At 39.7% G+C, this 26,005-nt stretch overlaps 2 protein-coding genes across 2 annotated transcripts; one reads left to right on the forward strand and one right to left on the reverse strand.

The window, feature by feature from the left end:
- The first annotated feature begins 2,100 nt into the window (after positions 1–2,100).
- LOC121462163 (mas-related G-protein coupled receptor member B2-like) lies at positions 2,101–5,452 on the forward strand. The gene is made up of 2 exons (XM_041673606.1): positions 2,101–2,138; positions 4,417–5,452. The coding sequence occupies exons 1-2, from the start codon at positions 2,101–2,103 to the stop codon at positions 5,450–5,452; spliced, it is 1,074 nt and encodes a 357-aa protein (XP_041529540.1).
- Positions 5,453–23,685: 18,233 nt separating this feature from the next.
- LOC121456790 (60 kDa heat shock protein, mitochondrial-like) lies at positions 23,686–25,696 on the reverse strand. The gene has a single exon (XM_041668988.1). It carries the CDS (start codon positions 25,640–25,642, stop codon positions 23,921–23,923), a length of 1,722 nt encoding a protein of 573 aa, XP_041524922.1. The 5' UTR covers positions 25,643–25,696; the 3' UTR covers positions 23,686–23,920.
- Between the last annotated feature and the right edge of the window lie 309 nt (positions 25,697–26,005).

A 26,005-nucleotide genomic window follows, 5' to 3' on the forward strand; every position in this document is an offset into this window, starting at 1 on the left:
CATGACTGCATCATGATTTCCTTTCTACCTCTAGAAAGGAGTGTTCCAGTCGCTGAGAGTGGCCTTGCTTCATGACTGAGGGCCCCAGTTTCCTCTCCTGCTCCTGAATAGAAGCAGTGATTAACCCAGAGTCCTATCACAGCCCCACACGGCCTGCTCAGACCTCTCCTCTCTTTTTAGAACACAATAAGACTCGGGATACTGGGTTGCAATGCTGGGACTACTGAATATTCCAATGTCATTAGAAAACTTTTGTCAAAGTATAGAGGACCCAGGATGAGGTCATTTGGTTGTGAGCTTTCTTGCTTTGGTAGTCTGACAGGAAACAGATTATGCTGTGCTACTGGTTTTGCTGAGGATACAAGAATGTCTTCACTATCTAATCCATAGCACATTATTTCCTGGTTATTAAGAAGTCAACCAAACAACAAAACAAACAAACCAACAAACAGGCAAGCAAAAACTAAACAAACAGGTAAAGTGAAAAAATCTCATCTCTTTAAAAAAAATCATTACATTTAAATGGTGAGAAAGATAAGATTCTAAGTCCCCCATCATAAAATACTCCAGACACCCATGGGAGGTGGTTCTGTGGGTAAAGCACTTGCTCTTCAAATGTGAGGACCTGTGCTCAAATCCCCATCACCCACATTTATGCTGAGTTGTGGCCTGCCTATATTCATAGCACTTGGGTGTCCCTGGGGAATGACCATTAACTAACTAGACTAGCTGACTAGGTTGGTTCCAGTGTTAAATGGAAGATCTTCTTCAAGAGCAGAGAGGGATGAAAGACTCAAGACACTGAGCTCTGTCCTCCAAATGCAGAGCAGGCATATCTGTAAATATTTCATCAGACTGTCCCATACAAATAAACATGTCAGCATAATAAAAAGAGAAAAATGTTCTAATGCTACTAAAATTTGCCTTTGCAAAACAGTTAAGGTGTTTCACATGAACAAGTGGGATTTGAGAACTTCTGAGAGATGCATCTGAAAATACACAGACCTGACTCTTTTCTCTACTGCTTTCTCAGAGTCAGGGCCCTTCCCATTGCTGTTCCCCTGATGATCAAACCAGGTGATGAAAAGATGCTTGAAAGAAATCCCACACTAGCTCAGAAATGAGAAATAGATAGTTATTTATTTAGGGGTAAACTCACAAATCAAAATTCTCTGCTTGAACGGTGAACAGAGTTGAATCTCACAATCCAACAATCTGATCGAGCAGTCGGCAAAAAGGAAGAAGAAAGAAAAGTGGGTGGGCGCAGGCTCTGCATCCACATATATAGTATAAGAGGCCATACCTCAGTAGGCGGATACCAAAAACTACAAGCCTTCCTACAGCATTCCCCATTCATTCCAATTAAATCACCAGCTTGTTGGTTTTGAGTCCAATTGCATCATATTATTGAAGGTTTATTATTTTCTGCTGTCTTTTTCATTTCCTTCATTTCTACCTTTGCAGAATCATGTTTATCCAGCACTCTTGCAGACAGCATCTTGACTTCTTTTTATGGCTCTGGTGCTGAGCCCTTTGTTGACTTCTTTCTTAACTGTCTTGTGCCTTTTAGCAGTAAGGAGTGTGCCTCAGAAGCCTGAAGGCCACACATTTCTTAGGTCCCTCCCTAGACAGGCATGTGATGGAAGCATTATAGTTCAAAAATCAAGACAACTACCTGTTGTATTCCAAGTCACTATTCTACAATTCCATTAGATATGATCATTATCTGTATTTGTTGCCTCATTGTTTTCTAGTTTTGCAAACATAAAGTTAGGATGGATACACAGATAATGCTACAGCACACAGTTTCGCATTACTGCCCTTCTGGGTTAAAGAAACACAGTCAAGGAAGAGGAGTTATAGGATTTGGCTTGGCCATTGGATAGGAGATAAGGACCACACCGAATATTGAGAACAGTCCTGTGAAGAGAATGACTCAAAAGAGCATGATTCATTTAATCAGATCCAAGTGTAGGAATCTAGAGATCTTTCTTCCTTTATTGATTATCCTTACTCAAGCACAATTTTCTTTACCGTTTCTGTACTACAGGCATGTTTTCTGTTGGCGGCTGACTCTCTGGACATTTCTGTTAGTGACAGATGAGCTTACCACCTCCTGGAAACAGAATGGAGGAAAGGTAAGATGTTTTCTGAGAACTTTTCCCCAAAAGTGTTGTTTATTTTGCTTAGTCTCTGACCACATAACTATATTTGTTATAGAATTCAGAACTATCAGTTCAGAGATGGTACCACTCATAATGTTTTGGGCCCTTCCCCTCAATCACTATTAAAGAAAATGCTCTACAGGCTTGTATACAGACTGATATTTGGAGACGTTTTGTCAGTAGAACCTCCCTCCTCCATGATGATGCTAGCTTGTGTCAATTTGACATGAGACTAGCAAGTATAGTTACTGTAACAGTTCTATCTCACTTTCTGAGGAATCACCATACTGATTTCTATGGTGGTAGTTTCAGTTTGCATTCTCATTAACAACTGTACATGAGTGTTTCTCTTTCCCCACTTTATCTTTCTTCATCAGCATTTCTTGTTTTTTTTTTTTGGAATCTTAATGATAGTCATTCTGCTTGGGATAAGATGAAATCTCAAAGCAGCTTTATTTTGAATTTTCCTGATGGCCACTAATGTTGAACAATTCTCAAAGTGTTAGCAGATGGTTTTATTTCTTCTTTGGTGATTTTCTGTTCAAATCTATAGTCCATTCATTGATTGTGTAGCTTCTTTTGGGGAAATCCCACAGGAACAATATTTGGGAGGGAGTTTCTAATTAGAGGCCTGTGAGTTGCTGCAGAGAAGGCCAAGGTGGGTTATCAAGCTGGATACCTAGGGTAACCCTAAGAGGGTGTAAACAATGAGAGTGGTTTCTATGAGGATGGTTGTGACACTTGATTGACAGTTACATATTCTCTCAGGATGTGGAACATTATTTTTCTGTGCTCTTCCGGCTCTAAGATGTTTATATAGAACTCTGATATTTTGGGGATAGGTTTCACTTTGTGGGTAAAATGACACATGTGCGCGCATCCTTTAGCATCAGCATCTGTTTTGTGTCTTCTACTGTTGACGGTTTCCATTGCATTTAGTTATATAGGCTCATTCTTTTTCATGTACATTTGCCAGTCTACTATTGTTTGATTATCCCTCCATCCTTCCTTCCTTCCCTCTATCCTTTCCTCTCTCCTTTCTTTTTTTCCTTCCTTTCTTTCATTCTTTGTTTCTGTTCTTTTCTTTACCTTCAAGCCAGGCTTTTCTGTACCCTACCGTGTAATTTAGATTATACTTGAACTCATGGAATTCTTCCTGGCTCATTTTCTACTCTCAGGTATTCTACAAGTATGCTACCATGCCTGGCAGATGGTTTCTGTTATATTTGGTATTCTCTGTGTCACAATCCCTTGATCTAGGCAGTTGTCACTTCTTTCTCTCTTTTCCCTTTTCTGCAAATTTCCTTTTCTTTTTCTGTAAAAGGGTTAGAAATTCAGTTAACCTCAAATCAATGCCAAAATTCTAGGCTGAAATTCTTTTAGGCCATCAATTGATTTATTGGACATTGATTTATTGAACATTCCTGTGTTTGGAGATCACAAATCCCATCATTAGTCATCTTGTAGCATAAATCATTCTTTCAAATGAATTTTCTACTAACAGAGAGCTCAGCAATAAAATTTTCTTCCTTTTTGATGTATTTTGTGGCACTAATATGCTCTAAAATATATGCAAAACATTTACTCTCGATCTGTAGCTGCTATTAGGTCTATGATTAATATTCATTTCTTCAGTGAAAAGTCTTAATTTCTCACCATGTTTTAACAGAGAAATGCATAACTGTGATATAGCTGCAAACAACAAAAATGTGTTTAATGTCTTCAAAGACTTTCATGATTTCTAGTTTCAAATCTGAAATGAAGACTTATTAGCCTTTGCCTGTAGGTCAGCTTCTTTTCATATTGGTCACAGTAAGATTTGCCATTTCCTTCATTACTCTCTTTCATGATATCCATATTTTCCCATTTGAAAGCTTTTCCCTGCCAGAACTGGGAGCAACTGAGGGTCATATTTCTGGTTTCAAGTTCCTGTACCAGAGCAAGACCAGTTTTAGGACAGAAAGAAATTTGGTCTCATGGTTCTGCTTCTTTCTCACATGGTGCCAGACATGGAGTGTCTACAGGACCACCAATTACTCTTATGCCGGTACAGGCCACGGGTTGAAGATAGTTCCAAAAATACAAACTGTATTTAAATTAAGGCTCCAGAAACATTGGATTTGATAAATTTCTTAATCTCTACAATTCTGATTTTACTCCTCATGAACCATCTCATTCATTACCACAGAACAAGGTAGTCCTGGGAATCACAGAGTAAACAACATGTGCTCATGTCTTTTTTTTCTTCCAGGAGCACTAGTGGAGATTTCCTAAGCAAGGATTCCAACATCTCAACCTGGGAGACTACCATCACAGCACCAAATGGAAGCATCTACACTGATTCTTCATATTGTAACATCATGTTCCAAACCACAATTTATCTTTCCTTTGTCTTTATACTGGTTGGATTGGCAGGAAATGCCATAGTGATGTGGCTTCTGGGCTTCCGCATGCACAGGAATGCCTTCTCTGTCTACATCCTCAACCTGGCTGTGGCTGACTTTCTCTTCCTGAGCTTTCAGTTTGTATATTGCCTTTTCCTTTTCATTTACATCTTCTACTCCATTTTCATCTATATCCCTTGGCTGTCTTTTGTTCTGTCAAGATTTACTTATCTCTCTAGCCTGAGCATTCTCAGTGCCATTAGTGTTGAGCGCTGTCTGTCTGTTTTGTGGCCCATCTGGTATCGCTGCCGACGCCCAAGGCACACATCAGCTGTCACATGTGCCTTGCTTTGGGCTCTGTCCCTGCTCTTGAGTCTCCTGCATGGAGAGGCGTGTGGCTTTCTGTTTAATAGTATTGACGTTTTTCGGTGTCAGACATTAAATTACTTCACAGCTTCCTGGCTAATAGCTTTATTTGTGCTTCTCTGTGTGTCTAGCCTCACCTTACTGTTGAGGATCGTCTGTGGCTCACAACGGATCCCTGTGACCAGGCTGTGTGTGATCATTGTACTCACAGTGCTGTTCTTCCTCATCTTTGGTCTCCCCTTGGGCATCTACTTTCTCCTCTACCAATTGTTTGGGAGTTTGCTGTTTATTAACATTTGTGATATTTATGTGATAGTACTCCTATCCTGTGTTAACAGCTGTGCCAACCCCATCATTTACTTCCTTGTTGGCTCCATCAGGCACTACAGGTTCCAGCAGAAGACTCTGAAGCTGTTTCTGCAGAGAGCCCTGCAGTACACTCCTGAGGAGGAGGAAGGTGGAGAGAGAGGCTCTTCAGAAGAGCCTGTAAACACATTAGTGCAGCAACTAAGAGATGCTCTGCCTAGAGAAAAGTAGTTTTGAGAGAGAAATTTTTTCCTATGTGTGGGCTATTTTCATAACCTTGTTCAGTTTGTCACCTGACTTCAATCAGTTTTTAAAAAATCATTTCTGTGGAAGTTGAGTGTCACAAAACTTTTTATGCAAACACTGATTGCAACATTTCTGGAGCTGTCTTCCACAAGACCTCCTCATATCCATTTGATGGGGCTCCTTGGAAGTGCTCTCGGAGCAAGGACTGTTCCTACTGTTGGGAAATCCCTCCTTCATGAGAATGCACAAAAGTGCAGAAAGGTGTTGCTTTTCTTTAGTCACCAAAATTATACTGGTTAAAGAATTGTTATAATTTGCTAAACTTCCTTTCTTATAAACAATCTTTTTCAGTGCTTCAAACATTAAATAGATGTACCTTACAATGTCAGTTCTTATTAATTACTATAAGTTTTGAAGAATTTATGGAGCTATAGCTATTTTATGTAGCTATAACCCTTCTTATACAATTTGCTTAGTTAACAAGTATGCATTTTCAAGAGAAGTCTGTCTTAAACTTCTTTACACCCAGTGGTTTCCTTACCTTCATTTTCCCTGTTTGTCATTTTCCAAAATGAAAGATTCTGGTGAGGTATTGTATTGAGAGCCATCTACATGCATGCACATCTGAAGGGAGAGGGAGAATGTCGTCTGTGGTTCCCTTCACAATGCCTTGCTTAACATACTTGGTCAAGTCATTTCTATTTCCCTCTTTTCTTTGCCATGGTTCCCCTCTCCCTGACTGTCTAATGCCTTAAGACAAATTTTTAATGAGGTTCTTTAGACTAGGTTTCCTTAAAATCAAACTTGCTTCAAATTTATGCCATTAACAGAGTTCATATATTTATTACTTGAAACATGTTTATTTTAGTAACATTTTTCTATAAAATGATATTTACATTTTAAAGCTGAAGTGTGTGATAATTTCAATTGAAGCACAATTAAGAGAGCACAGTTTGACCAGATCAAAAGTGAAAACTGACAAATTTCCTTAAGAGAGTTTGGGTAGAGGACTGAGAGGCAATGAAGGCTTAGAAGATCTCTTTACTCTGCTTATTCCATTTCCTGTACAATCATAATTATTTCCCTCAGAGATCAGTACTGTCTATATTTCTGTTCTGAACAAAAATTTAGATTATAGATTGAAGACTTGTAACATGAAGATTGGTATATATGTTGTGAAATGGTTGTTCCAGTTGAACAAACTAATGTATACATCATCTCATATGCATATTCATTTCTTTCCTTGTGATTAAGCTTCAATTTTAGCAAAAGACTTGTGTGCAATGCACTGTTATTTCATAGAGATCTCATGCTGTTTACTACTGTGGTGGTTTGAATTGCCATGGCCCCCATAGGGCCATATATTTTAATTCTTGGTCCCCACTTTGTGAAGCTGTTTGGAAATGATGAGGAGGTGGGGCCTCATTTTTGGAGATGTGTCACTGGAGGAGTGGTGTGGGACGATTGTCTATATTCTGTAAATTATGTTTTAAATAAATGCTGATTGGCCTGTAGTCCAGCAGGAAGTGTAGGTGAGACAACCAGACAGGAAGTAGAGGTCGGTCAATGAGAACAGGAGAACTCTGGGAATGAGGAATCCCATTCCTCTTCAATCCTATCCCAACCACAGAGGAAGGAAGATGTGATTGCCCTGCTGAAAAAAGGTGCCAAGCCATGTGGCTAACATAAATAAGAATAATGGGTTAATATAAGTTATAAGAGTTAATAAGAAGCCAGAGCTAATGGGCCAATCAGTTTATCATTAATATAGACCTCTGTGTAATTTCTTTGGGGCTAAAAGGCTGTGGGACCTGGTGGGAGGACCTGAAACCAGGCAGGACAAAAAGCCTCCGACAACAGAGGTGCACTTTGAGGTTTCAAAACCCTAATTTATTTCCATTTCCTCTCTTTTTTTTCCTTCTTTCTCTCTTAATTTTCCTTTTTCTCTCTGTCTTAAGCTTGTGGACCAGATGAATATACTCAGCTATTTATTCAGTACCATGCCTGCCTACTTGTTGGCCTACTGCCAGGCTCTTATGATAACAGTGAAAGCCTATGGATGCCAGTGAGTGAATTGTTTTGGTTTAAATAGAGTGAGTCAAATAGGCACATGTATTTGATTGATTGGTCCAAATTTGTGAAATATTTGGGAAAAGCCATGAGATGAGGGCTTGTTGGAGGAGATATGTCACTTGGCATAGGCTTTTGTGATTTTAAAAACCTGTCCTTCCCAGTTTTTGTTCTCTCCTTCTCTCCACAACATGCTTGTGTTTCAAAAGTAAGCTCAGATGTAAGCTTTTGCTACATTTACATGCTTGCTTGACTGCCTGCTGACAAGTTCTCTGCCATGATGGTCATGGACTGAAGGATGAGTCTCCAAATTAAATATGTGCTTTTGAAAGTTACCTTGTTCATGGTGTCTCATCACAGTAACAGAAAATTAACTAATACAATGAATGTCACTTCATCTTGCATTTGTAGTACTCAATGTTATTAACCCATGCTTTTCCTTTTCTATACCTTATTCACCAAAAGACTTAACTGTTATCATCTTGTCATTCTCTATACATTGACTCTTTAATATGCGGTCTACTTGTAAATGTTATACATAGCTCTTATTACTACACCTCCTTGCTTTGTATTACCATAATGATCTCTTTTATCAACAACTGTTGTTATATACATATATACACATATATATTCCTATAAATAATGTGCTGGTTTATATTTTACTTGTTTTCACACTTGATACTTTTGTAAGTGGTTGGTGTGTTCACCCACTTTCAACATTCCTTAATTGTCTGTAGTTTGTTGTGTAGGATCAAGGCCTTGTGGTTTTACCCCCATCTAGTTTGGCATGCTTATTTTTGCTATCGTTGTTCAGCTCATGTTTAATCAATCACATCAGTGAGACTGGATGGGTATAGCTTTTGATATTACCAAGAGACACTATCTCACAACAAATCTCTACGTCCTCTTGCTTTTAATAACTTTCTGTCACCCATCTTACCTGTTCTTCAAAGATACCAAAACCTTAGGTACACGAGTTGCATTATAGGTGTATTTACTAGGACTGGCCTCCACAACTGTATTTTGAGTGCTTGTGGTTTTCTGTATTGGTCTCTGTCTGCTACAAAAAGAATTTTTCTTTTTCTTTTTCTTTTCTTTTTTTGGTTTTTTGAGACAGGGTTTCTGTGTGACTTTGGAGCATGTCCTGGAACTCTTGTGGACCAGGCTGGCCTAGAACTCACAGAGTTCTGCCTGCCTCTGCCTCTGCCTCCTCAGTGCTGGGATTAAAAGTGTGTGCCACTACCACCCAGCTTTAAAAAAAAAGTTTCTTTGATGAGGGGTGGGGACTATAGTTATCAATAAGTATGAGTACAAAAATCTAGATTTTACTTAATGGTTTTCCTGCTTTAGTCAAACAGTGGTTATAGGTTCTCATCCAAGATCAATGATTTAAGTATCCCTGGGTTGATAACTACATTTTCAATACTAGACATGAGTTCTTTCATGAAAAGAGCTCATTTTGAATGTGATTACAGAACTGTTGGTTATCTCCTAGGTATGTTTACCATTATTTACCCTTATGGTAATCATAACATGCTGGACATTATTGTAGTTTATAGCTGAATAGGACTATTGGTTGTTCCTCTCCTTTGAAATTTTGTACATTACCTTCTGTTCTCTAAAACTAGTTCTCAAGGAGGAGGCATTCAGTCAGTTCCAACTCAGGGGCCTCTGGACTCTGTGTCTAAACTGTATTATGTACTGAACAATATGGTCTAACCTTCTGATTCAGGTAGGGAAACAAAATAAATAAACTGTATATTTTAGGAGTCTCCTAGATAACTCTGTTGGTCTTTATGTTTAATGTACCTCAAGTCTCTGTATTTAGTTTCCATATTAGACAATGCATATTAAAATGCATATTTATATAGGTAAATTATTATTATTGAAAACACACAGCTCTTATGTGTTTGAGATATTTCACTCATTTGTGTTTGTACTTGTGTGTATTGAGCACAGGTTTTCATGAACAATGAACTATAACCTCACCTTTCTTCAGTATTTTGATCTTTTGCATTCCAATATTCTTTGATCTTCTTTGGCTCAATTGAATATTTTTTAATCACTACATTCTTTTTGCCCTGGCATGATATTCTTTACAATATTTATTTATGGGCTGACTCAGGGCAGAAACTCTTGCTTCCAACCTGATGACCAGAGATTTATTTCTGATTTTCACAAAGTATCTCTGGAGAATTAACTCATGAGGGTATTCTTCTGACTTCCAAACCTTATTCAGTGTACCGGCATCATTGCATTAATAAAAATACACAAGCATATAGAAAATAAAAGTTTAATATTTTAAATCTTTATTTATCAACCTAGAGTTTCCAATGTGTATATGAAGGTAATAAAATGAGAAATAGAGCAGTATTTTGGCTCAGTATGATTCTGAGTGACTATTTCTTCATAGTCACATGAAGATGCGCAGCTATTAACAACAGCTAAGGAAATGGGTAAGCAAGCAAAGTTTCTCATTGTAGTATGATTAAATTACAGGGTACATTAATGAAGATAAAAAGGAAATGGCTGCTTGTAATACTACTCCTAACTCTGACCACCATGACGTGTACATGGATATTATAATTTTGAGGAACTGACAAAAAATTTAGTCTAAGCTTTAATTCAAATGCTACTACCAGACCTGCTTTGTGAAGTTCAGCGTTGGATAGAGCCCATGCTTGACTACCTCCAAATTTATGTTCACAATTGAGTCTCTAGAGCAGCATTCTCAAATAGAAAACATCTTTCTTTAATACCCACCATTCAATGGTATGTGGGAGGCTGAGGGAGGAGTAAGATTTTACCTGCTGCAGAGAATGCAAGGAAAAAAGTAGAAGGCTTTGTTTAGAGCTCCATGCCAAGTCTTTCAGAAAATAATCTAGCCAGGTGGTGGTGGTGCATGACTTTAATCCCAGTACTCGGGAGGTAGAGGCAGGCGGATCTCTGTGAGTTCAAGGCCAGCCTGGTCTACAAGGCTAGTTCCAGGACAGGAACCAAAAAGCTACGGAGAAACCCTGTCTTGAAAATCAAAAAGAAAAAGAAAAAAAAGAAAAAAAATCTAGCACTCCTAGCAAAAGAAGCTCTGAACACAGACCATGAAGAAAGATAGAGCTGCATGCAACAGCATCTGAGACCTATGCATTCATTAGACAACTTTGAGTATCTGCCCACATCACTGCCAATCATATTGTACATACATGGTCCCTTGCAAAAAAAAATGTGTATATTGCTGTGGTTATGAGACTGAGCTACACATACATTTGTTAGTTGTCTTGGTGGCCAAGAGAGTGGCTCCATCATTTACCCCCATCCTTGAGTAACACAACTATGACCAAGCTAATGGTCATATACAAAAATCTGAAAGTATTTTAGACCAGGAAGAAAACTCTGCTCAAGTGACAGATCAATAGTTTGATGTACATCATGAACAAATTTTCCTTATGATGTGGGATTCCAATCTGTATGCTGTGAATATGTTTTATTACCATTGGTTAATAAAGAAGCTGCTTTGGGCCTATGGCAGTGCAGAAGAGATCAGGGTGGGAATTCCAAGCAGATATGCCTTTGGCAGAGTCAGGGATAGTGTGGGATTCCTCTCTATATGTTTTTTAGAAAACAATGCCCTAATTCCTTAAGTGATTATTTATAAATGTTTGTTTACATTTAAAGACAGATATGTTATAGAGAATAATATTTCAAATTGGTATGGATCTTGGTTTATTGATGCAAATTTAAGGTCAATTTTGTTATATACAATTCTGCTCTTGTTTAAGGTATTGTGTTTCTGAAGCTCATTTAAAAACGTAATTTATAATTAACATTATAGATTAATAAGAATTTATTTATAATAATCAGGCTTGGAGTCATGATAGCCAGGTTCCGTAGATGTACAGAGATATATTTCAGATGAATATTAATTCTTAAAAACTCTCAAATACTAACAGAATATGGCATTTAAAATGTTTTAAGAACTTGTTATTTTTACTAATAATGAGACTCATGTGCTCCTGGAAGCACCAATCTATTCAAGAGGATGATGGGCATCAAAGGGACTCTTTATAGAGTTTGTTAGCTATTTGGGCAAGAAATTGCTCTTGCCTGGTCTTCTTGATGGTATGCTGTATAAACTGGACATTCAAGATCCACAGAAAAATGACTGCTGAAGTTGCCTAAAGAAGGTGAAATAGTCCTTCAGGTTTCCTGCTTCATGAAAGAGTCTGACAGATATTCTGCAGGATACAGAAGACAGTGACTGACAAATTGCCAATAGAAGCTGAACTGTCTATGAAATTTCCTGCTTCGTGAAAAAGTCTGCAGGATCTATAGGCCTATAGGCTGAAGATGGATGTCCCAATGTTACAGAAGAACTTTGGGTGACTGTCCAGGCACCAAGGTGTTCCTGTCAATTCTAGAGTTTTGGAAATTGCTTACAATGCACTTTCTGCACGAGGGGTGCACCCACCCATTGAGACAGTGGAGCTGATCTACTGGGAGCTCACCAAGGCCAGCTGGACTGTGACTGAAATAGCATGGGTTAAAACTGGACTCTCTGAACATGGCGAACAATGAGGACTGATGAGAAGCCAAGGACAATGGCACGGGGTTTTGATCCTGCGCAATGTGCTGGCTTTGTGGGAGCCTAGCCAGTTTGGATGTTCACCTTCCTAGATATGGACAGAGGGTGGAGAACCTAGGACTTACCACAGGGCAGGGAACCCTGATTGCTCTTTGGACTGGAGAGGGAGGGGGAGAGGAGTGGGGGGAGGGGGAGAAGGATGGGAGGAGGGGGAGAAGGGTGGGAGGAGGGGGAGGGAAATGGAAGGCTGGGAGGAGGTGGAAACTTGTTTTTTTCTTCCTTTTCTCAATAATATATATATATATATATCCATGATAAACAATAAAATTAAAGTAGTGAAAAAAACAATGCACTTTCTGTTTATTTAGGTAATATTATGTCCTTCTGGACTCTATCAATTCTGAACATTTATGTCTAAAATACAAGGACACTTTTGTAAAAGAAACATTTCTATAGTTTAAAGCACATATCAAACCAAATGCAATAATAGTGGAACACTTATACACCACTCTCACCGTCAGGTAGGTCTGTTAGGAAGATTCTTAATGGAGAAATAAGGGAACTAACAATTGTGATAACTAAAATGGACTGAACAGACAAATATAGAACATTTCACCTAAATACAGAAAACACATTCTTCTCAGCACCTCATGGAACCTTCTCTAAAACTGACCATATACTTGCTCACAAAGCAAATCTCAACAGAAAGAAAAACAATTGGGATAATCCCCTTATGTTATAGGATTTCCATAACTTAAAGATAGAATTCAGCAATAACACAAAATACAGAGAGACTACACTCTCGTGGAAACTGCACAACTCTCAAGGGAATCAACCCTGGTTCAAGAAAGGAATAAAAAGGAAACTATAAATTTCTACAATACAATGAACATAAAGGCACAACATATCCAAAATATGAGACAACATAACAGCAGTGCTAAGAATAAAGAGCCAAGACAAAGAGTATCTGAAGTTCAGCGTTGAGCAGAAGAGCACTACTAGAATGGTACCATGGGGTGGGGCTACTTATTTAGGAAGGTGATCTTTGAGAAGAGGCAATAAGCTTGGAAAGTAAAACGTAAAAAGAGAGCGTAAGAGGCAAGTAAAATATTTCTAACATTTTGGAAATTTAATGAGTGATTCATTTAATTTAAAAAATAAATAAATAAAATGAACCATTTATAAAAAGTTTAAAATCTCTTCTGAGACTCATGCAATCTCTTCATTGCAAATCCTTCTCAAACCAAAAAGTCAATTACACATTCCAACATACAAAGGCAAAGAGCAAAGAAAATCATTACAAAAGATAGAGATGGAGACATTGTGAAGAAATACTGGTACAAAGCAAAATCAAAACCCACCAGGGCAAACTCCACATCCTGTAACACCACATCTTGATGTCAAAAGGTTGAGATGGCTCTGCCCTTTCAGTTTTTCTGACTGCAACATGCATCTATATCTTGCACTGGGTCCACTCCTTCTATACAGCTCTCCTTGTAATGTATCTCACAATACTGGCATCTCCAACATCTTCTGGTGTCCAGGTAATCTAGGCTTCAATTTCACAGCCACCTAGAATATCCTCATAGGCCTTCATACAGAGACTCTTCTGCCAGTTGCATGGTCTTTATGGTGTTCCTTAACATGGAAGAAGATTCCATAACCACTTTACTGCTGCATCCCTCTTGACTCAAAAGCAAGAACAGTATGGCTGATGCTGCCAAGATCTGCTATCTTGGAATAGCAATGTGGAATCTGACCTTTTCCTTTAATTACATTTACGTAATGTTTAATTTGTTGTTACTTTTGTTTTAGGTGTCCTTAACCACTTGTTTTTTTTTGCAAGTTGGAAGTTTAGCTGGATAAGTTTTTGCCCTAATGATGAGGAACCTCCTTCAGCCAATGGCTTTTAAGAGGCTAGATCAGGTTGGTGCAAGACTTAAGGGACCAAAAAGCTGTGAAGCTGTGGTCCTGCCCAGAGAAGCCTCTTCTTCCTATGTTCTACACCTTGATGATGGACCACCATTCCTGTTCTGTGAGTTTTCCCTTTTAATAAAGAAAAACCTTAGAATACTTAATTCAGAGTTATCTTTGGATGATTGGACTTATCTTCAGCATCATCTAGAACCACAAAGAGGGAACAAGTTCACACTTGCCTATCAGAACATCCCCGGTGGCAGTCCCGGTCTGCCAGCCTAAGCTCCGCAATGGTGATCCTGGTTTGCCATCCCAGCACACTACCCATCTTTAGCTCACAACCCACACTCTGCTGACTCTGCAGATGGCAATCCCTGGCGCATGCAGTTTGCAACTTGCAACTGATGAAAAGCTTTGGGCTTTCTCCTTATTCTGGCCAATAACTCTTGGAATCACTTTGATTGTCCTTAGTAACTGCTCTTAATTTGTTAAACATAGTGTATTTATCAGTATTTAAGTAGATAATAGTATGCAGACCCAGAACAAACTTCCCAGAGAATGCAACAGGCTTCTTCTCTGGGTCTCTTCAACACAACTGCAACCATGACACCTGCTGGCCAATAAAGACTATGACACCTATTCACTGAAATTTTCTACAGGAGGTAAGTGATAAATTTGAATTACATAATGGCTAAAAAATATTACCATTCAGGACATTAATAATCATTTTGCTAATGCTATGGATGGTATTCTGCAAGGCTTATGTGATTTTGCTTATACATCCATTTATTTGACTTTTGGAATTAGTTCTGTTTTTCATATTATCACATTAAAAATGGTTTGAAAACAGAGCCACGAATGAGGCACTTTTAGAAATGATACAATCTTTATAAACTAATAATGAATATATAATTCATAAAAATTAATAAAATGGAGAGTCATAAAAATAATTTGATAGAGAAAATTCAGTCAATGTTGAAGAGTACTGAGACATTATCTGAAAGAATTCATGCTGCTGAGTTTAATAATCAGAATCTGTTGAAAAAGGATAATAGATTGGTGGATAAAGTATCTCTCCAAGAAGGAAATCTGCATGTCATCAAATTATGTCCAAAAATGAGACATTATCTTCACTGAACAAACTTTCATACCTTGGAATCCTTAATGAGGGCATTAGAATGGATCATTGGACAGGAGATTCAGACTTTACAAAAGGCAGTGGTAAAATATTTTTAAAGATTTAGGAAATTATCAAAACTGACGAGCATGGACAGAAGGTACAAGGACAGAATTTAACCCCATCAGTACGTGCTAGACCCTGGGATGATTTACCAAGATTTTTAACTGCCTATACAGTAATTTCATCTGAGAGACCATCTGGCACAAAGTATGCTAAGGTAGTCAAAGAATATGCATTGCAATCTATAGGTTAAAGCAATCTGAAAGAAACTGAATAAGCAATAGTATCTTATGGCCTACATTCATCTTTTGTTAGGGACATGGTGAAAACATGAACTTCAAGCAATAGGGCTATGCCACATGATTGGCTTCAATCAATCTCAGCAGACCTAGAAGACAGACCCCAACTGCTTTGTAAGTGTTCTTAGTGAGTAGAGGCAAAAATTTTAGAGTAACGGGGTGGGGGGGAGAGGGAAGGAAGTAAACAGAGTTTGAGATTTCAGAAGATCAAATTTTTGACAGGGACCATTACTCTGATCCTCAGGACCAGGCTTTCTATGACAAATGCACTTTGTCCCTATTTATCACAGCTGTTTGGTGTGGGACAATGGGCTGTATTCTGTTAATTATATTCTAAATAAACACTGATTGGCCAGTAGCCAGGCAGGAAGTATAGGCAGGAAAATCAGACAGGAAGTAGAGGTGGGTCAAGGACAACAGGAGAATTCTGGGAAGAAGGAAGTCCTAGTATGCAGTCCTGACCCAGCCACAAAACAAGCAAGATGTGACTGCCTTGCCAAAAAAGCTACCAGGCCACATGGCTAACATAGACAAGAATAATGGGCTAATATAAGTTATGAGTTAATAAGAAGCCTGAGCTACTAGGCTAATCAGTTTATAACTAATGTAGACCTCTGTGTGGTTTCTTTGGGACTTAATGATTGTGGGAAATGGGCAAGACAGAAACCTCCAGACAACACCACTTTAAATGCTTGGGACAGGATTTAGGAACTAGAAAATAGAATTGAATCATATACTGGGTTAAACAGGGCCAGGGAGAACCCTTTAGTGACATTTTACAAAGATTAGTTCAGGCTGTACAAGTAGGAGTAATAGACCCAGAAGCTAGACAAGTACTTATTGAATCTCTGGCTTTTGAAAATGCCAACTTAGAATACAAAAAGATCAGCACCAATAGATGAGTGGATCTTGTATACAAAAAATGGTGAGACATTTGACTATAATACTGAGGCTTGGGCAGAAGTGATTTTCGATGGTATGAGACACCAAAATGTCAACTGCTTTAATTGTAGAATAGGACATGAGAGAGCATATTGTAGACAAGAAATTCCTAGGAATAATGTCTCTTCTGGGAATAGCAATAATAAGTGGTCTCAGCCTTCTGGCATTTGTAGGAGATGTGGCAAAGGCCAATATTGGCCCAATGAGTGTAGATCAACAAAAGAGAGACAAGACATGATGATACCATTGGAAACTCTTTGGGGAGCCTCTCACAAGCCCCCGTGTCAAACGTAGTCCAGTCATTCCCAGTCACTGTGGAGAACAAGTCTCACTGGGCGAGCATGCCTCATCCAGTGCCTATTTTAGAAAACCATACTGTTCTGGATGATGGAATAGACATGGAGAATGAATCAAAAACACCAGTAAAAAATAGGAAACATAGATTTTGGCAGACTTCTATAAATGATCAAAGACCAAGATAAGGGTGTGTATAAATTACATTGTAATTGAGGGATTACTAGAAATTGGTGTGGATGTGAATGTCTTTACTCTAGAATCCTGGCATCTAAATTGGTCTCTTCAAGAGGCAGATATTCAATTACTAGTAATTGAATCCCTATCTGAAGTGAAACAAAGCACATGATGGGTCGAATGCATAGAGCCACAAGGATAGAAAGAAAGATTGGGGCCATATGTAGCTAATATTGCAGTGAATTTATGGGGTCATTGCCTGGTAAAGCTATGGATACCATCAAAATTAATAACAATTCAGTTTGAAGAAGAGAAACCTCTTTACAAAGAGAAATAACAGCTCACTGACTGAGGAGACAACCATATAGGTGGTAAGGAAACCATGTAAGGGTTGGGGCAGGGTTCTGTTCTTGTCTTTACAAGAAAACATCTTTAAACAGTCAAGAGACCCAGGACATTTAGATGCCTACAGAGGAAAGAATAATAGTTCAGAAAAGATTACCAAGCAAAAATAATATATATAGCTAGCTTTGGTTGGACAGTGGCTATCCTTCACCAAATCAAAGCATATTGTTGAAAGAAAAATTTGGAGTTTTTGTCTTATGTCAGGAGCCATCTGGTATAGAACAGAAAGAATATACATTTTTAAGAAAAAAAATTTACTTTTCTCCATGCATATTTTGTTTATATCTTTTGTTGAATATATGTTTATATGAATAATGTTTAAATTTTCCATAACCAACACTTGATTTTCCTGCAGTAATGTTTGAAGTTTTCAGGAAGAAGATGGGGTCCCACAACAAAAAAAAATTCACTTAGTTGAGGTGACATTATGATGTTCATAGCACTACTATAAGACTGATTTTAGGCATCAGTTGCTCAAGAGGGTTTCAACTTTGTTAGATGAAATAGTGCACCTTCTTAAAATGTTCTGGCCAGAATTCCAAATAAGAAGTTCAGAAATACCCTATTGACTACTCAGAGACTATTTGCAATTACATGAGACAATAATCTTGAAACTTAACTATCATTTTACTTTTATAGGATCCCATAGAAAGAACATCACACCCATGACATTTGGAAGCAATTCTAGAAAACTGTGTCCCCTCTCCCAGCAAAGTTTGTCCTCAGAGACAGGGACACCATTCAGCGGTTGATTATGACTTGTATAGGGTTGTGGGTTGAGGTGGAAATTATGTATGCCCAGATAGCTCCTTGAAAAAAAGAGGGTTAATTGAATGGGATAATAGGTAGATTTGTGTGTGCTTACTCAAACTAATAATAATAATAGTGAATAACAGAGTGATACTTGTGAGCTATGGACAATTTACATTGGTATAAATTCTTGCATATTGTTACAAGTTCAAATTATATTTGTTATATTGAATATGCTCCTATTTCTGTGTACAATATTTATACACCTATGCAAATTTATTTTGTCAGAGTGTATGCACGCATGTTTTTAATCTGTTTAAGAAATCTTGTATATTGATAAAATTTTAGGATATATTTACCATATTTCTACCTCTGATCAAGATACTTATACATTCTTTACATTTTTGAGGACATTGTCCTCATTAACTGCACAGTTATTTAAAGGTTATTTAATATTCTGATATAAAGTCTTAGTCTTTAAGTTATATAGATATTAATATTATAGGTCAATAGTAATTCATGTTTGTCATACTTAATAGGTAGACTAATCAGGTTCTTTAGATACATAGAGATTGTATTCTACCAAATAAGTAATCTTCCAACACTTTAAAGAATTGTAGAATATGACATTTAAATAACATAGGGTTCTGTTAATGTGAGACATGATTGCGCCTGGCAACACTGGTCTATTCCTGAGAGAATGTTGAGTACCAAAGACACTTCACTTGGAGCTTGTTTTCTTCTTCACAAAACTGGCCTGTTGGCAAGGAACTGCCCATACCTTGACCATTGACAAAATGCATGAGGTTTAGTCACATCAAGCAGGATATAAAAAAGAAGACTGTCAAATCTTGCCAAGACAGGGTAAGACTGTTCTGAAAATTTTATTACTTCAGAAAATGTTCTGTCCATTAATCAAGGCCTTAGCCAAAGTTGGTTGCTTCAGCCTTGCAAATGAGACTTTGGGTGATTGCCTGGGTATCCAGTTGTCTCTGTCACATACTGCATATTTTGGAAGCTGCTTGATTGCAATTCCTACCTACCCAAGTAATATTATCTCCTTTCTCTGGCCTTCAATATGGTTGAAGATTATATAGTTGTATTTGCCTTCCTCTTATGATCTATCCAAGCCTCTTCTAATACAAGACATAGACTCTTTAGGATAGAATTATTATTAAGACACTTAGCATATGCTCCTTGCTTAATATTGTTTATTCTTGCTTTAATTCTAATTTTTATACTTGATATCTATTCGTAGATTTCTGAAGAATGGATAAAGAAAGTGTGGCACATTTACACATTAGAGTACTACTCAGCAGTAAAAAACAATGACATCTTGAATTTTACATGCAAATAGATGGAATTAGAAAACACTATCCTGAGTAAGGTAATCAAGACCCCCAAAAATGATTACGGTATGTACTCACTAATAAGTGGATACTAGCTGTAAACAAAGGACACTGAGCCTATAGTTCATGATCCTAGAGTAGATAATTAATAAAGTGAACCCAAAGAAAAACATATATGGAGCCACCTGAAAATTTGAGACAGACAGGGTTGCCTGAAAGGATTGGGAGCATGGGAGGTAGCAGGGATATAGGGGGGAAGGGAAGAGGAGAAGGGGAGAAGGGGAGTTGAGGACAACTTAAGGAAATGGGATAGTCAAGATGGAGGAAGGACAGATATGAAAGCTAGGAAAGAGATATCTTGATTGAGGGAGCCATTGTTGGGTTATCAAGAAACCTGGATCTAGAAAAATTCCCAGGAATCCACAAGAATCACCCCCAGTTAAGACCCTAAGCATTAGAGGAGAGGCTTCCCAAACTGGCCTTGCCCTGTAGACAGACTGATGATTATCTTAAATATCACTGTAGAACCTTTGTCCCACAACAGATGGAAACAGAGGCAGAGACCCACATCAGAGCACTGGACTGAACTCCCAATGTCCAGTTGAAGAGTAGAAGGAATGAGAATATGAGCAAAGAGGTCAAGACCATGAAGGGTTGAAACAGTCTACCTGAGCTAATAGGAGCTCACCAACTCCAGCTGGACTGGGAAGGAACAAGCATAGGACCAAACTAGTTCCTCTGAATGTGACTGGCAGTTGTATGTTTGGGACAGACTAAGGGGCCACTGGCAGTGACACTGGGATTTATCTCTATCACATATACTGGCTTTGGGGATCCTATTGTCTTTGGATATATACCTTGCTCAACCTAGATGTAGTGGGGAGGGCCTTGGACTCCCCATAAAGCAAAGTGCCTTACTCTCTCTTAGGATTAGAAGAGGTGGGGTGGGAGGATGTGTGGAGGGAATGGGAGGAGGGGAGAGAGTGGGAATTGGGATTGGTATTTTAAAAAAAAATCTAACAAAAAAAAAGAAAAAAGAAGAGAATATTTGGGTGTGGTGACACACACCTTTAATCCCAGCACTTGGGAGGTGGAAGCAGAACAATCTGTGTGATTTCAAGAAGAGCCTGGTCTACAGAGTGAGATACAGGACAGCCAAAGATACACTGAGATACACTGTCTCAAAAAGAACAAAAAATAAAAATAAAAGAAATAGAGTTTAAAATGAAGCCATGTAAAGATGGAAACTACACAGAGAATATGGATACTGTATGTTACTGTGTTGTCTATGAGTTCTTTGATGACTGGGGAAGGAGGAAAAGCTGCTAAAATACATTTGAATATAAATGTTGCTGGATTAAGCCACATATATATTTTTAAAATGACTTGACTTCAAAATTTAAGTCAAAAGATAAGCTACTATGGAAAAGAAGATTTGCTTTTGTTTCCCCAGGAAATGAGAGGCTGTAGATTCTTTCTGGGTTAGGAAAAATCAGGTTTTATGAAGGAAGAGCCCCTGAGAAATCTCCAATAGGAGTAGATGGCCCAGATGATCCAACATTTCAAAGGAATTGTATTGGAGTTTCCTCTGAGTTTTACATCCAAGCAAGCCTCAAGATTTCTGATTGAGATCAAGTCTCACAGAATATTCTATTCAGGACTTGTTCATAATCCTAAATTTTCTTTAGGTCCATGTAAGATTATCAGCACCCCCAATCAGCAGGAAGTAGCCTGAAAAACTCCACCCACATTCCCAAAAATAGATTATGAATACTTTTCTGCTGTGGGAGCTCCTTCTGATTCTCCAGCCAATAGCTGCTGAGATACCAGCACACTGGGGCGTGGTCTCCCCCCTCTTTTTTTGTTGGCAAACTGGTCAGCTCTTGAGTCTGCTGCCCTGTGTCCTATGAACCTCTGAATACCCTCTCTGGCATCACTGTAATCAAGACATACAAGAAGATCCATAACCAAGCTGATGACAATAGTTACACATGCTGGACTCCCTTCTTCAACAGATCACTGTACTAGAAGTCCAGGAACACCAGGCAAGGAGAGGTTGGTACTGATCCTGCCTGAATGGGCACCTACACAGTCCAGGATTTCACTCTCATGCTGGATGAGCAGCACCAAGGGAGATAGGGTAGGGATCATGAATCACTGCCAACTGTTCCCAGTACTGTAAACAGAAAAGAGGAAGAATAACAGGCAGTGTGCACAGGATGCAGAGGAGAGCCCCTCCTGACTGTCCAAAGCAGTCAAGTTCTGCTCACTGAGACTTCTGTTACCTGATCACTTTAGCAGCCCAGGCTCCTCCTGGTCCCCTTCAGGCGGCATCATAGTTCCCTCTAGCATGGAAGTATTTGCCCATGTTTTTCCACTTGGCCTCTCAAATGTCAGAGTAAGCTCGCCACATGTCTCTAGTTCTTGGAGAGGGAAGAGAATGGCAAGGAAGATTGTGTTTAGGCAAAGCAGGGTGAAAACTTCTGTCCAACTCATCCCAATGACTTCAGCCTTTCACAAGCCCAGAGAACTATGGCTTGACGTGAATGGTTCTTACTTCCCCATGTCCGTGAGGAAGCATATTTGGAGGGAGTTTTATTCTGAGGGATTCCTGTCTTAGCTCTGTTGTTATTGGTCTTTGGCTGCTCAAGAAAGCATATAGGGGAGAGATGATCTCTAGGCGGTGTTTCATCAGACGATAATGAAGCCCTCTCCGAAATGACCCAGGGAAACTGTATACATGGTGTGAGCACATGAGGCCTCTTCCCTTCCTCATCTCCCCTCTCTCCTTTCTCCATTCCTTTCCTTTCTTTATGTTCTCTTCCTTTAGAGACAGCATGCATCTCTATATGACCCCGGATGACCTGAAAGCCACAATCCTACTGCCTCAGCCTCCCAAATGCTACAGTCACCACTGCAGCCACAACTCTCTCCCAGCACAGGCAACGGGAGAACCTGCTCTCCAGGCAGAGTGAGCGCAGCTCTGCTCGGAGTCCACAGATGTTCAGGATCTACTGCAGCCTGAGCAGTTCCCAGCACTCCATCAGCAGGAGACAGCAGGGCATTCTCTGACAGACTGAAACAAGCTGGGTGACCAGAAACTCTAGGTGACAAAGGACACGTAGGTTTAAAACTTCTACATACTTTCCACGAACAGGGAAGAGTATTAGCCACATTTGTGGTTTTGCACAAAAGCCAAGAAAATGCACGTGAGATCTTCATGGAACATACTCATTATTATCGTCTCACTTCTCTTCTCCTAAGGAAGGTACCACAAAGAGGAAAGGGTCTAAAGCAAGGACAGGAGTGGTGAGCTGGGCACTGAAGGAATCAGACCCAGCTGACATTAAATGACAAATATCTTCAAAAATAACAAGTTAAGGAAAAAGGGAAAGCCCAATATCTAGGTTCATTTAACTTCTATTATGCTATGGTTGGTGGGATAACTTTTCCTTGGTGAGAGTTTCCTGCCCATGTCTCAGGCCCAGCAGACTTATATTCCACGTATGTAAGTCATGTTCTTCTGTTGATGGTGGAGGATCTGAACCTTCCTTCCCAGGTAGCTGCCTTCCCCAACCCATGACTGCTTCTCAGGTAAAGAGTGAGTATGTGCTCATGAAGTCCTTGCTTTGTTCTGGGAGCTGTGTAGTAGATTTTGAGGAGCTGGCCAACCTGGTATAACATCTGTTCTTCTAGGGATTTTTGTTAGATAGTTTATGTATGCTTTGGGCCTCTGTTTCCTTAAAAGGTAGATGGGGCTCTTACACCACAAGGTTAAATTAAAAATCAATTCATTTCCACACATAATGCTTTTTGTACAATGCCTTTTCACTGTGTGAAAAGTTCAGTTAGCTTTGGCTTCTGTCACTATGTTTGAGGACTCTACTGGTCCTCCTCTTCCTCCCTTAGAACACTGAACACGTGGGATGCTCTACATTTCACGGCGCAAGACATAGAGGTGAGCAGTTCATCACCTTCCACAAGGGGGCAACAGATCACCACTCCTTTTGTAGAATCTGCATCTTTCTTTTTTTTTTTTTTTGAACTTTAAACAAAATTTTATTACACAAAGGTTGTCACATAATTGGATACTTCTCTACTTTGCACAGTTATCTCGCTCCACAGAAAGGCTGCCTCTGACCTCTTGGCTGGTGGCACAAGCGCCACAGTCCTGACCGTAGCAGACGGACCAGCAGGCCTGCATCGGTGACTCAAGTTGAAAGCAGGACACTGGTATACGGCTCTTGCACCCAGTATCAGGAATGTACAAATGTCTTTATTCAAAAATACAAAATAAATTATCTGTAGGCATGGACAATGACAGCAGTAAACCATTATGTATTGTCAATGGGAACCAGTAACTGATGGTTATAGTGATCAGCCAGCCTTCTCTTCATTCTCTTCAGGGGCTTCTCTGAAGGTATCGGTGAGGAACCTGCCTTGAGCTTCCTGTCACAGTTCATTGGTAAGGGCAAAGCGCTATTCTAGGAATTAGAACATGCCACCTCCCATTCCCCCTCCCATTCCCCCCATTGCACCCATTCCAGGGTCCTTCTCTTCTTTAGGAATTTCGGTCACTACAGCTTCTGCTGTCGTTAGCAAGGAGGCCACCCCAGCAGCATCCAGTAAAGCAGTTCTTACGACCTTTGTTGGATCAATGATTCCCTTTTCCACCATGTTCACAAATTCCCCGAGCATGGCATCATACCCAACTTCTGAGGAATTCTGCAGAATCTTCTCAACTATCAAAGACCCTTCAACACCCGCATTCTTAGCAATGGTCATCACGGGAATTTTGAGTGCTCTTTTAATAATGTCTATACCTATTTTCTGATCCTCATTGGAAGGCTTTAGGGAATCCAAGGCTGGGATGCAGCGGATCAGAGCGCAGCCCCCGCCTAGCACGATGCCTTCTTCCACAGCTGCTCGTGTGGCGTTGAGCGCGTCTGTAACTCTGTCTTTCTTCTCATTCACCTCCACATCGCTTGTTCCTCCAACCTTCAATACAGCTACACCATCTGAGAGTTTTGCGAGTCGCTCGTTCAGCTTCTCCTTTTTGTATTCACTAGTGGTGATGTCGAGCTGCTCAGTGATCTCCTGGATGCGCTTCTCAATTTGAGTCTTGTCACCTTTTCCTTTCAAAAGCATGGCGTCATCTTTAGTGACAATGACCTCTCCAACTTTTCCTAAGTCGTGAGCTTGAACATCTTCAAGGTTTAGATTCAACCCCTCTTCTCCAAACACCGCACCACCAGTAGCAATAGCCATATCTTTAAGCTGGTTCTTCCTGTTGTCCCCAAACCCTGGGGCTTTGACTGCCACAACCTGAAGACCCACTTTCAGCCTGTTCAAGACCAGTGTGCTTAGAGCCTCTCCATCAACGTCCTCAGCAATGATGACCAAGGGCTTCCGATGAGCATTGGCGATTTCCAGAGCGGGTACGATGGACTGAACACTAGAAATCTTCTTTTCGCTCAACAGAACATAGGCGTCTTGGAATTCACATTTCTGACCTTTTGATGTGTTAATAAAATACGGGGAAATATATCCTCTGTCAAACTTCATGCCTTCAATAATTTCTAACTCATCATTCAGGGTTTTCCCATCCTTCACTGTGATGACACCCTTCCTTCCCACCTTCTTCATCGCATCAGAAATGATGTTTCCAATGTCTTTGTCTCCATTTGCAGAAATTGTAGCAACCTGAGCAATTTCTTCAGGGGTTGTCACGGGTTTAGATTGTTTTTTCAGTTCAGCAATTACAGCATCAACAGCCAACATCACACCTCTCCGGATTTCTACTGGGTTGGCCCCTTTGCTGATCTTCTCAAAGCCCTCCTTGGCAATAGAACGTGCCAGAACGGTAGCCGTGGTAGTGCCATCCCCGGCCTCTTCGTTTGTGTTGTTGGCAACATCCTGAACAAGTTTGGCTCCGATGTTTTTGTATTTGTCCTTCAGATCAATTGACTTTGCCACAGTGACCCCATCTTTCGTTACTTTGGGACTCCCCCAACTCAGCTCAATAATCACCGTTCTTCCCTTTGGCCCCATGGTAACAGCTACAGCGTCGGCTAAAAGGTCTACACCTTGAAGCATTAAGGCTCGAGCATCCGCACCAAATTTTACATCTTTGGCATAGGCCCGAGTGAGATGAGGAGCCAGTGCCCGGGACACTGGTCTCATCTGGCGAAGGACTGTGGGTAGTCGAAGCATTTCTGCGGGGCGGCGGCGGGAGCGCACGAGGCGAAGCAGGCCGTCGGCGGCGAGTGAGGGCGAATCTGCATCTTTCAAGTACAGATTGTTCTTACATTCCTATGGGAAAGTTGTTGTACACACATCATGCGCTTTCAGGCTTGGGATCCTCACAGAAAAAGTCAACACTGACCATAAAAGTTCAGAACTACATAGGAAAAGTGACACTGCTTCTCCATCTAAGATACTTCACAGCATGTATGCCATGAATTTTGTGTTCCCTGCTCTGGTAAATACTTAGAATCCACAAATACAACCTTCTGCCCCCATCCTTTGCTCTTAACCAGATTCTTTCATGAGTGGAACCATCTTTGGCTGTCAACT

Source organism: Microtus oregoni, unplaced genomic scaffold, assembly GCF_018167655.1.
Source record: "Microtus oregoni isolate MIOR12 unplaced genomic scaffold, Mior012 000000F_ref0000247, whole genome shotgun sequence".
Lineage (NCBI taxonomy): Eukaryota > Metazoa > Chordata > Mammalia > Rodentia > Cricetidae > Microtus > Microtus oregoni.

Excerpts from the sequence above, each read along its gene's own strand:
- LOC121462163 (XM_041673606.1), top strand. The coding sequence starts at position 2,101 with ATGAGCTTACCACCTCCTGGAAACAGAATGGAGGAAAG. Across the intron at positions 2,139-4,416 it reads GGAAACAGAATGGAGGAAAG|GAGCACTAGTGGAGATTTCC; the intron begins GTAAGATGTTTT and ends TTTTTCTTCCAG.
- LOC121456790 (XM_041668988.1), bottom strand. The coding sequence starts at position 25,642 with ATGCTTCGACTACCCACAGTCCTTCGCCAGATGAGACCAGTGTCCCGG.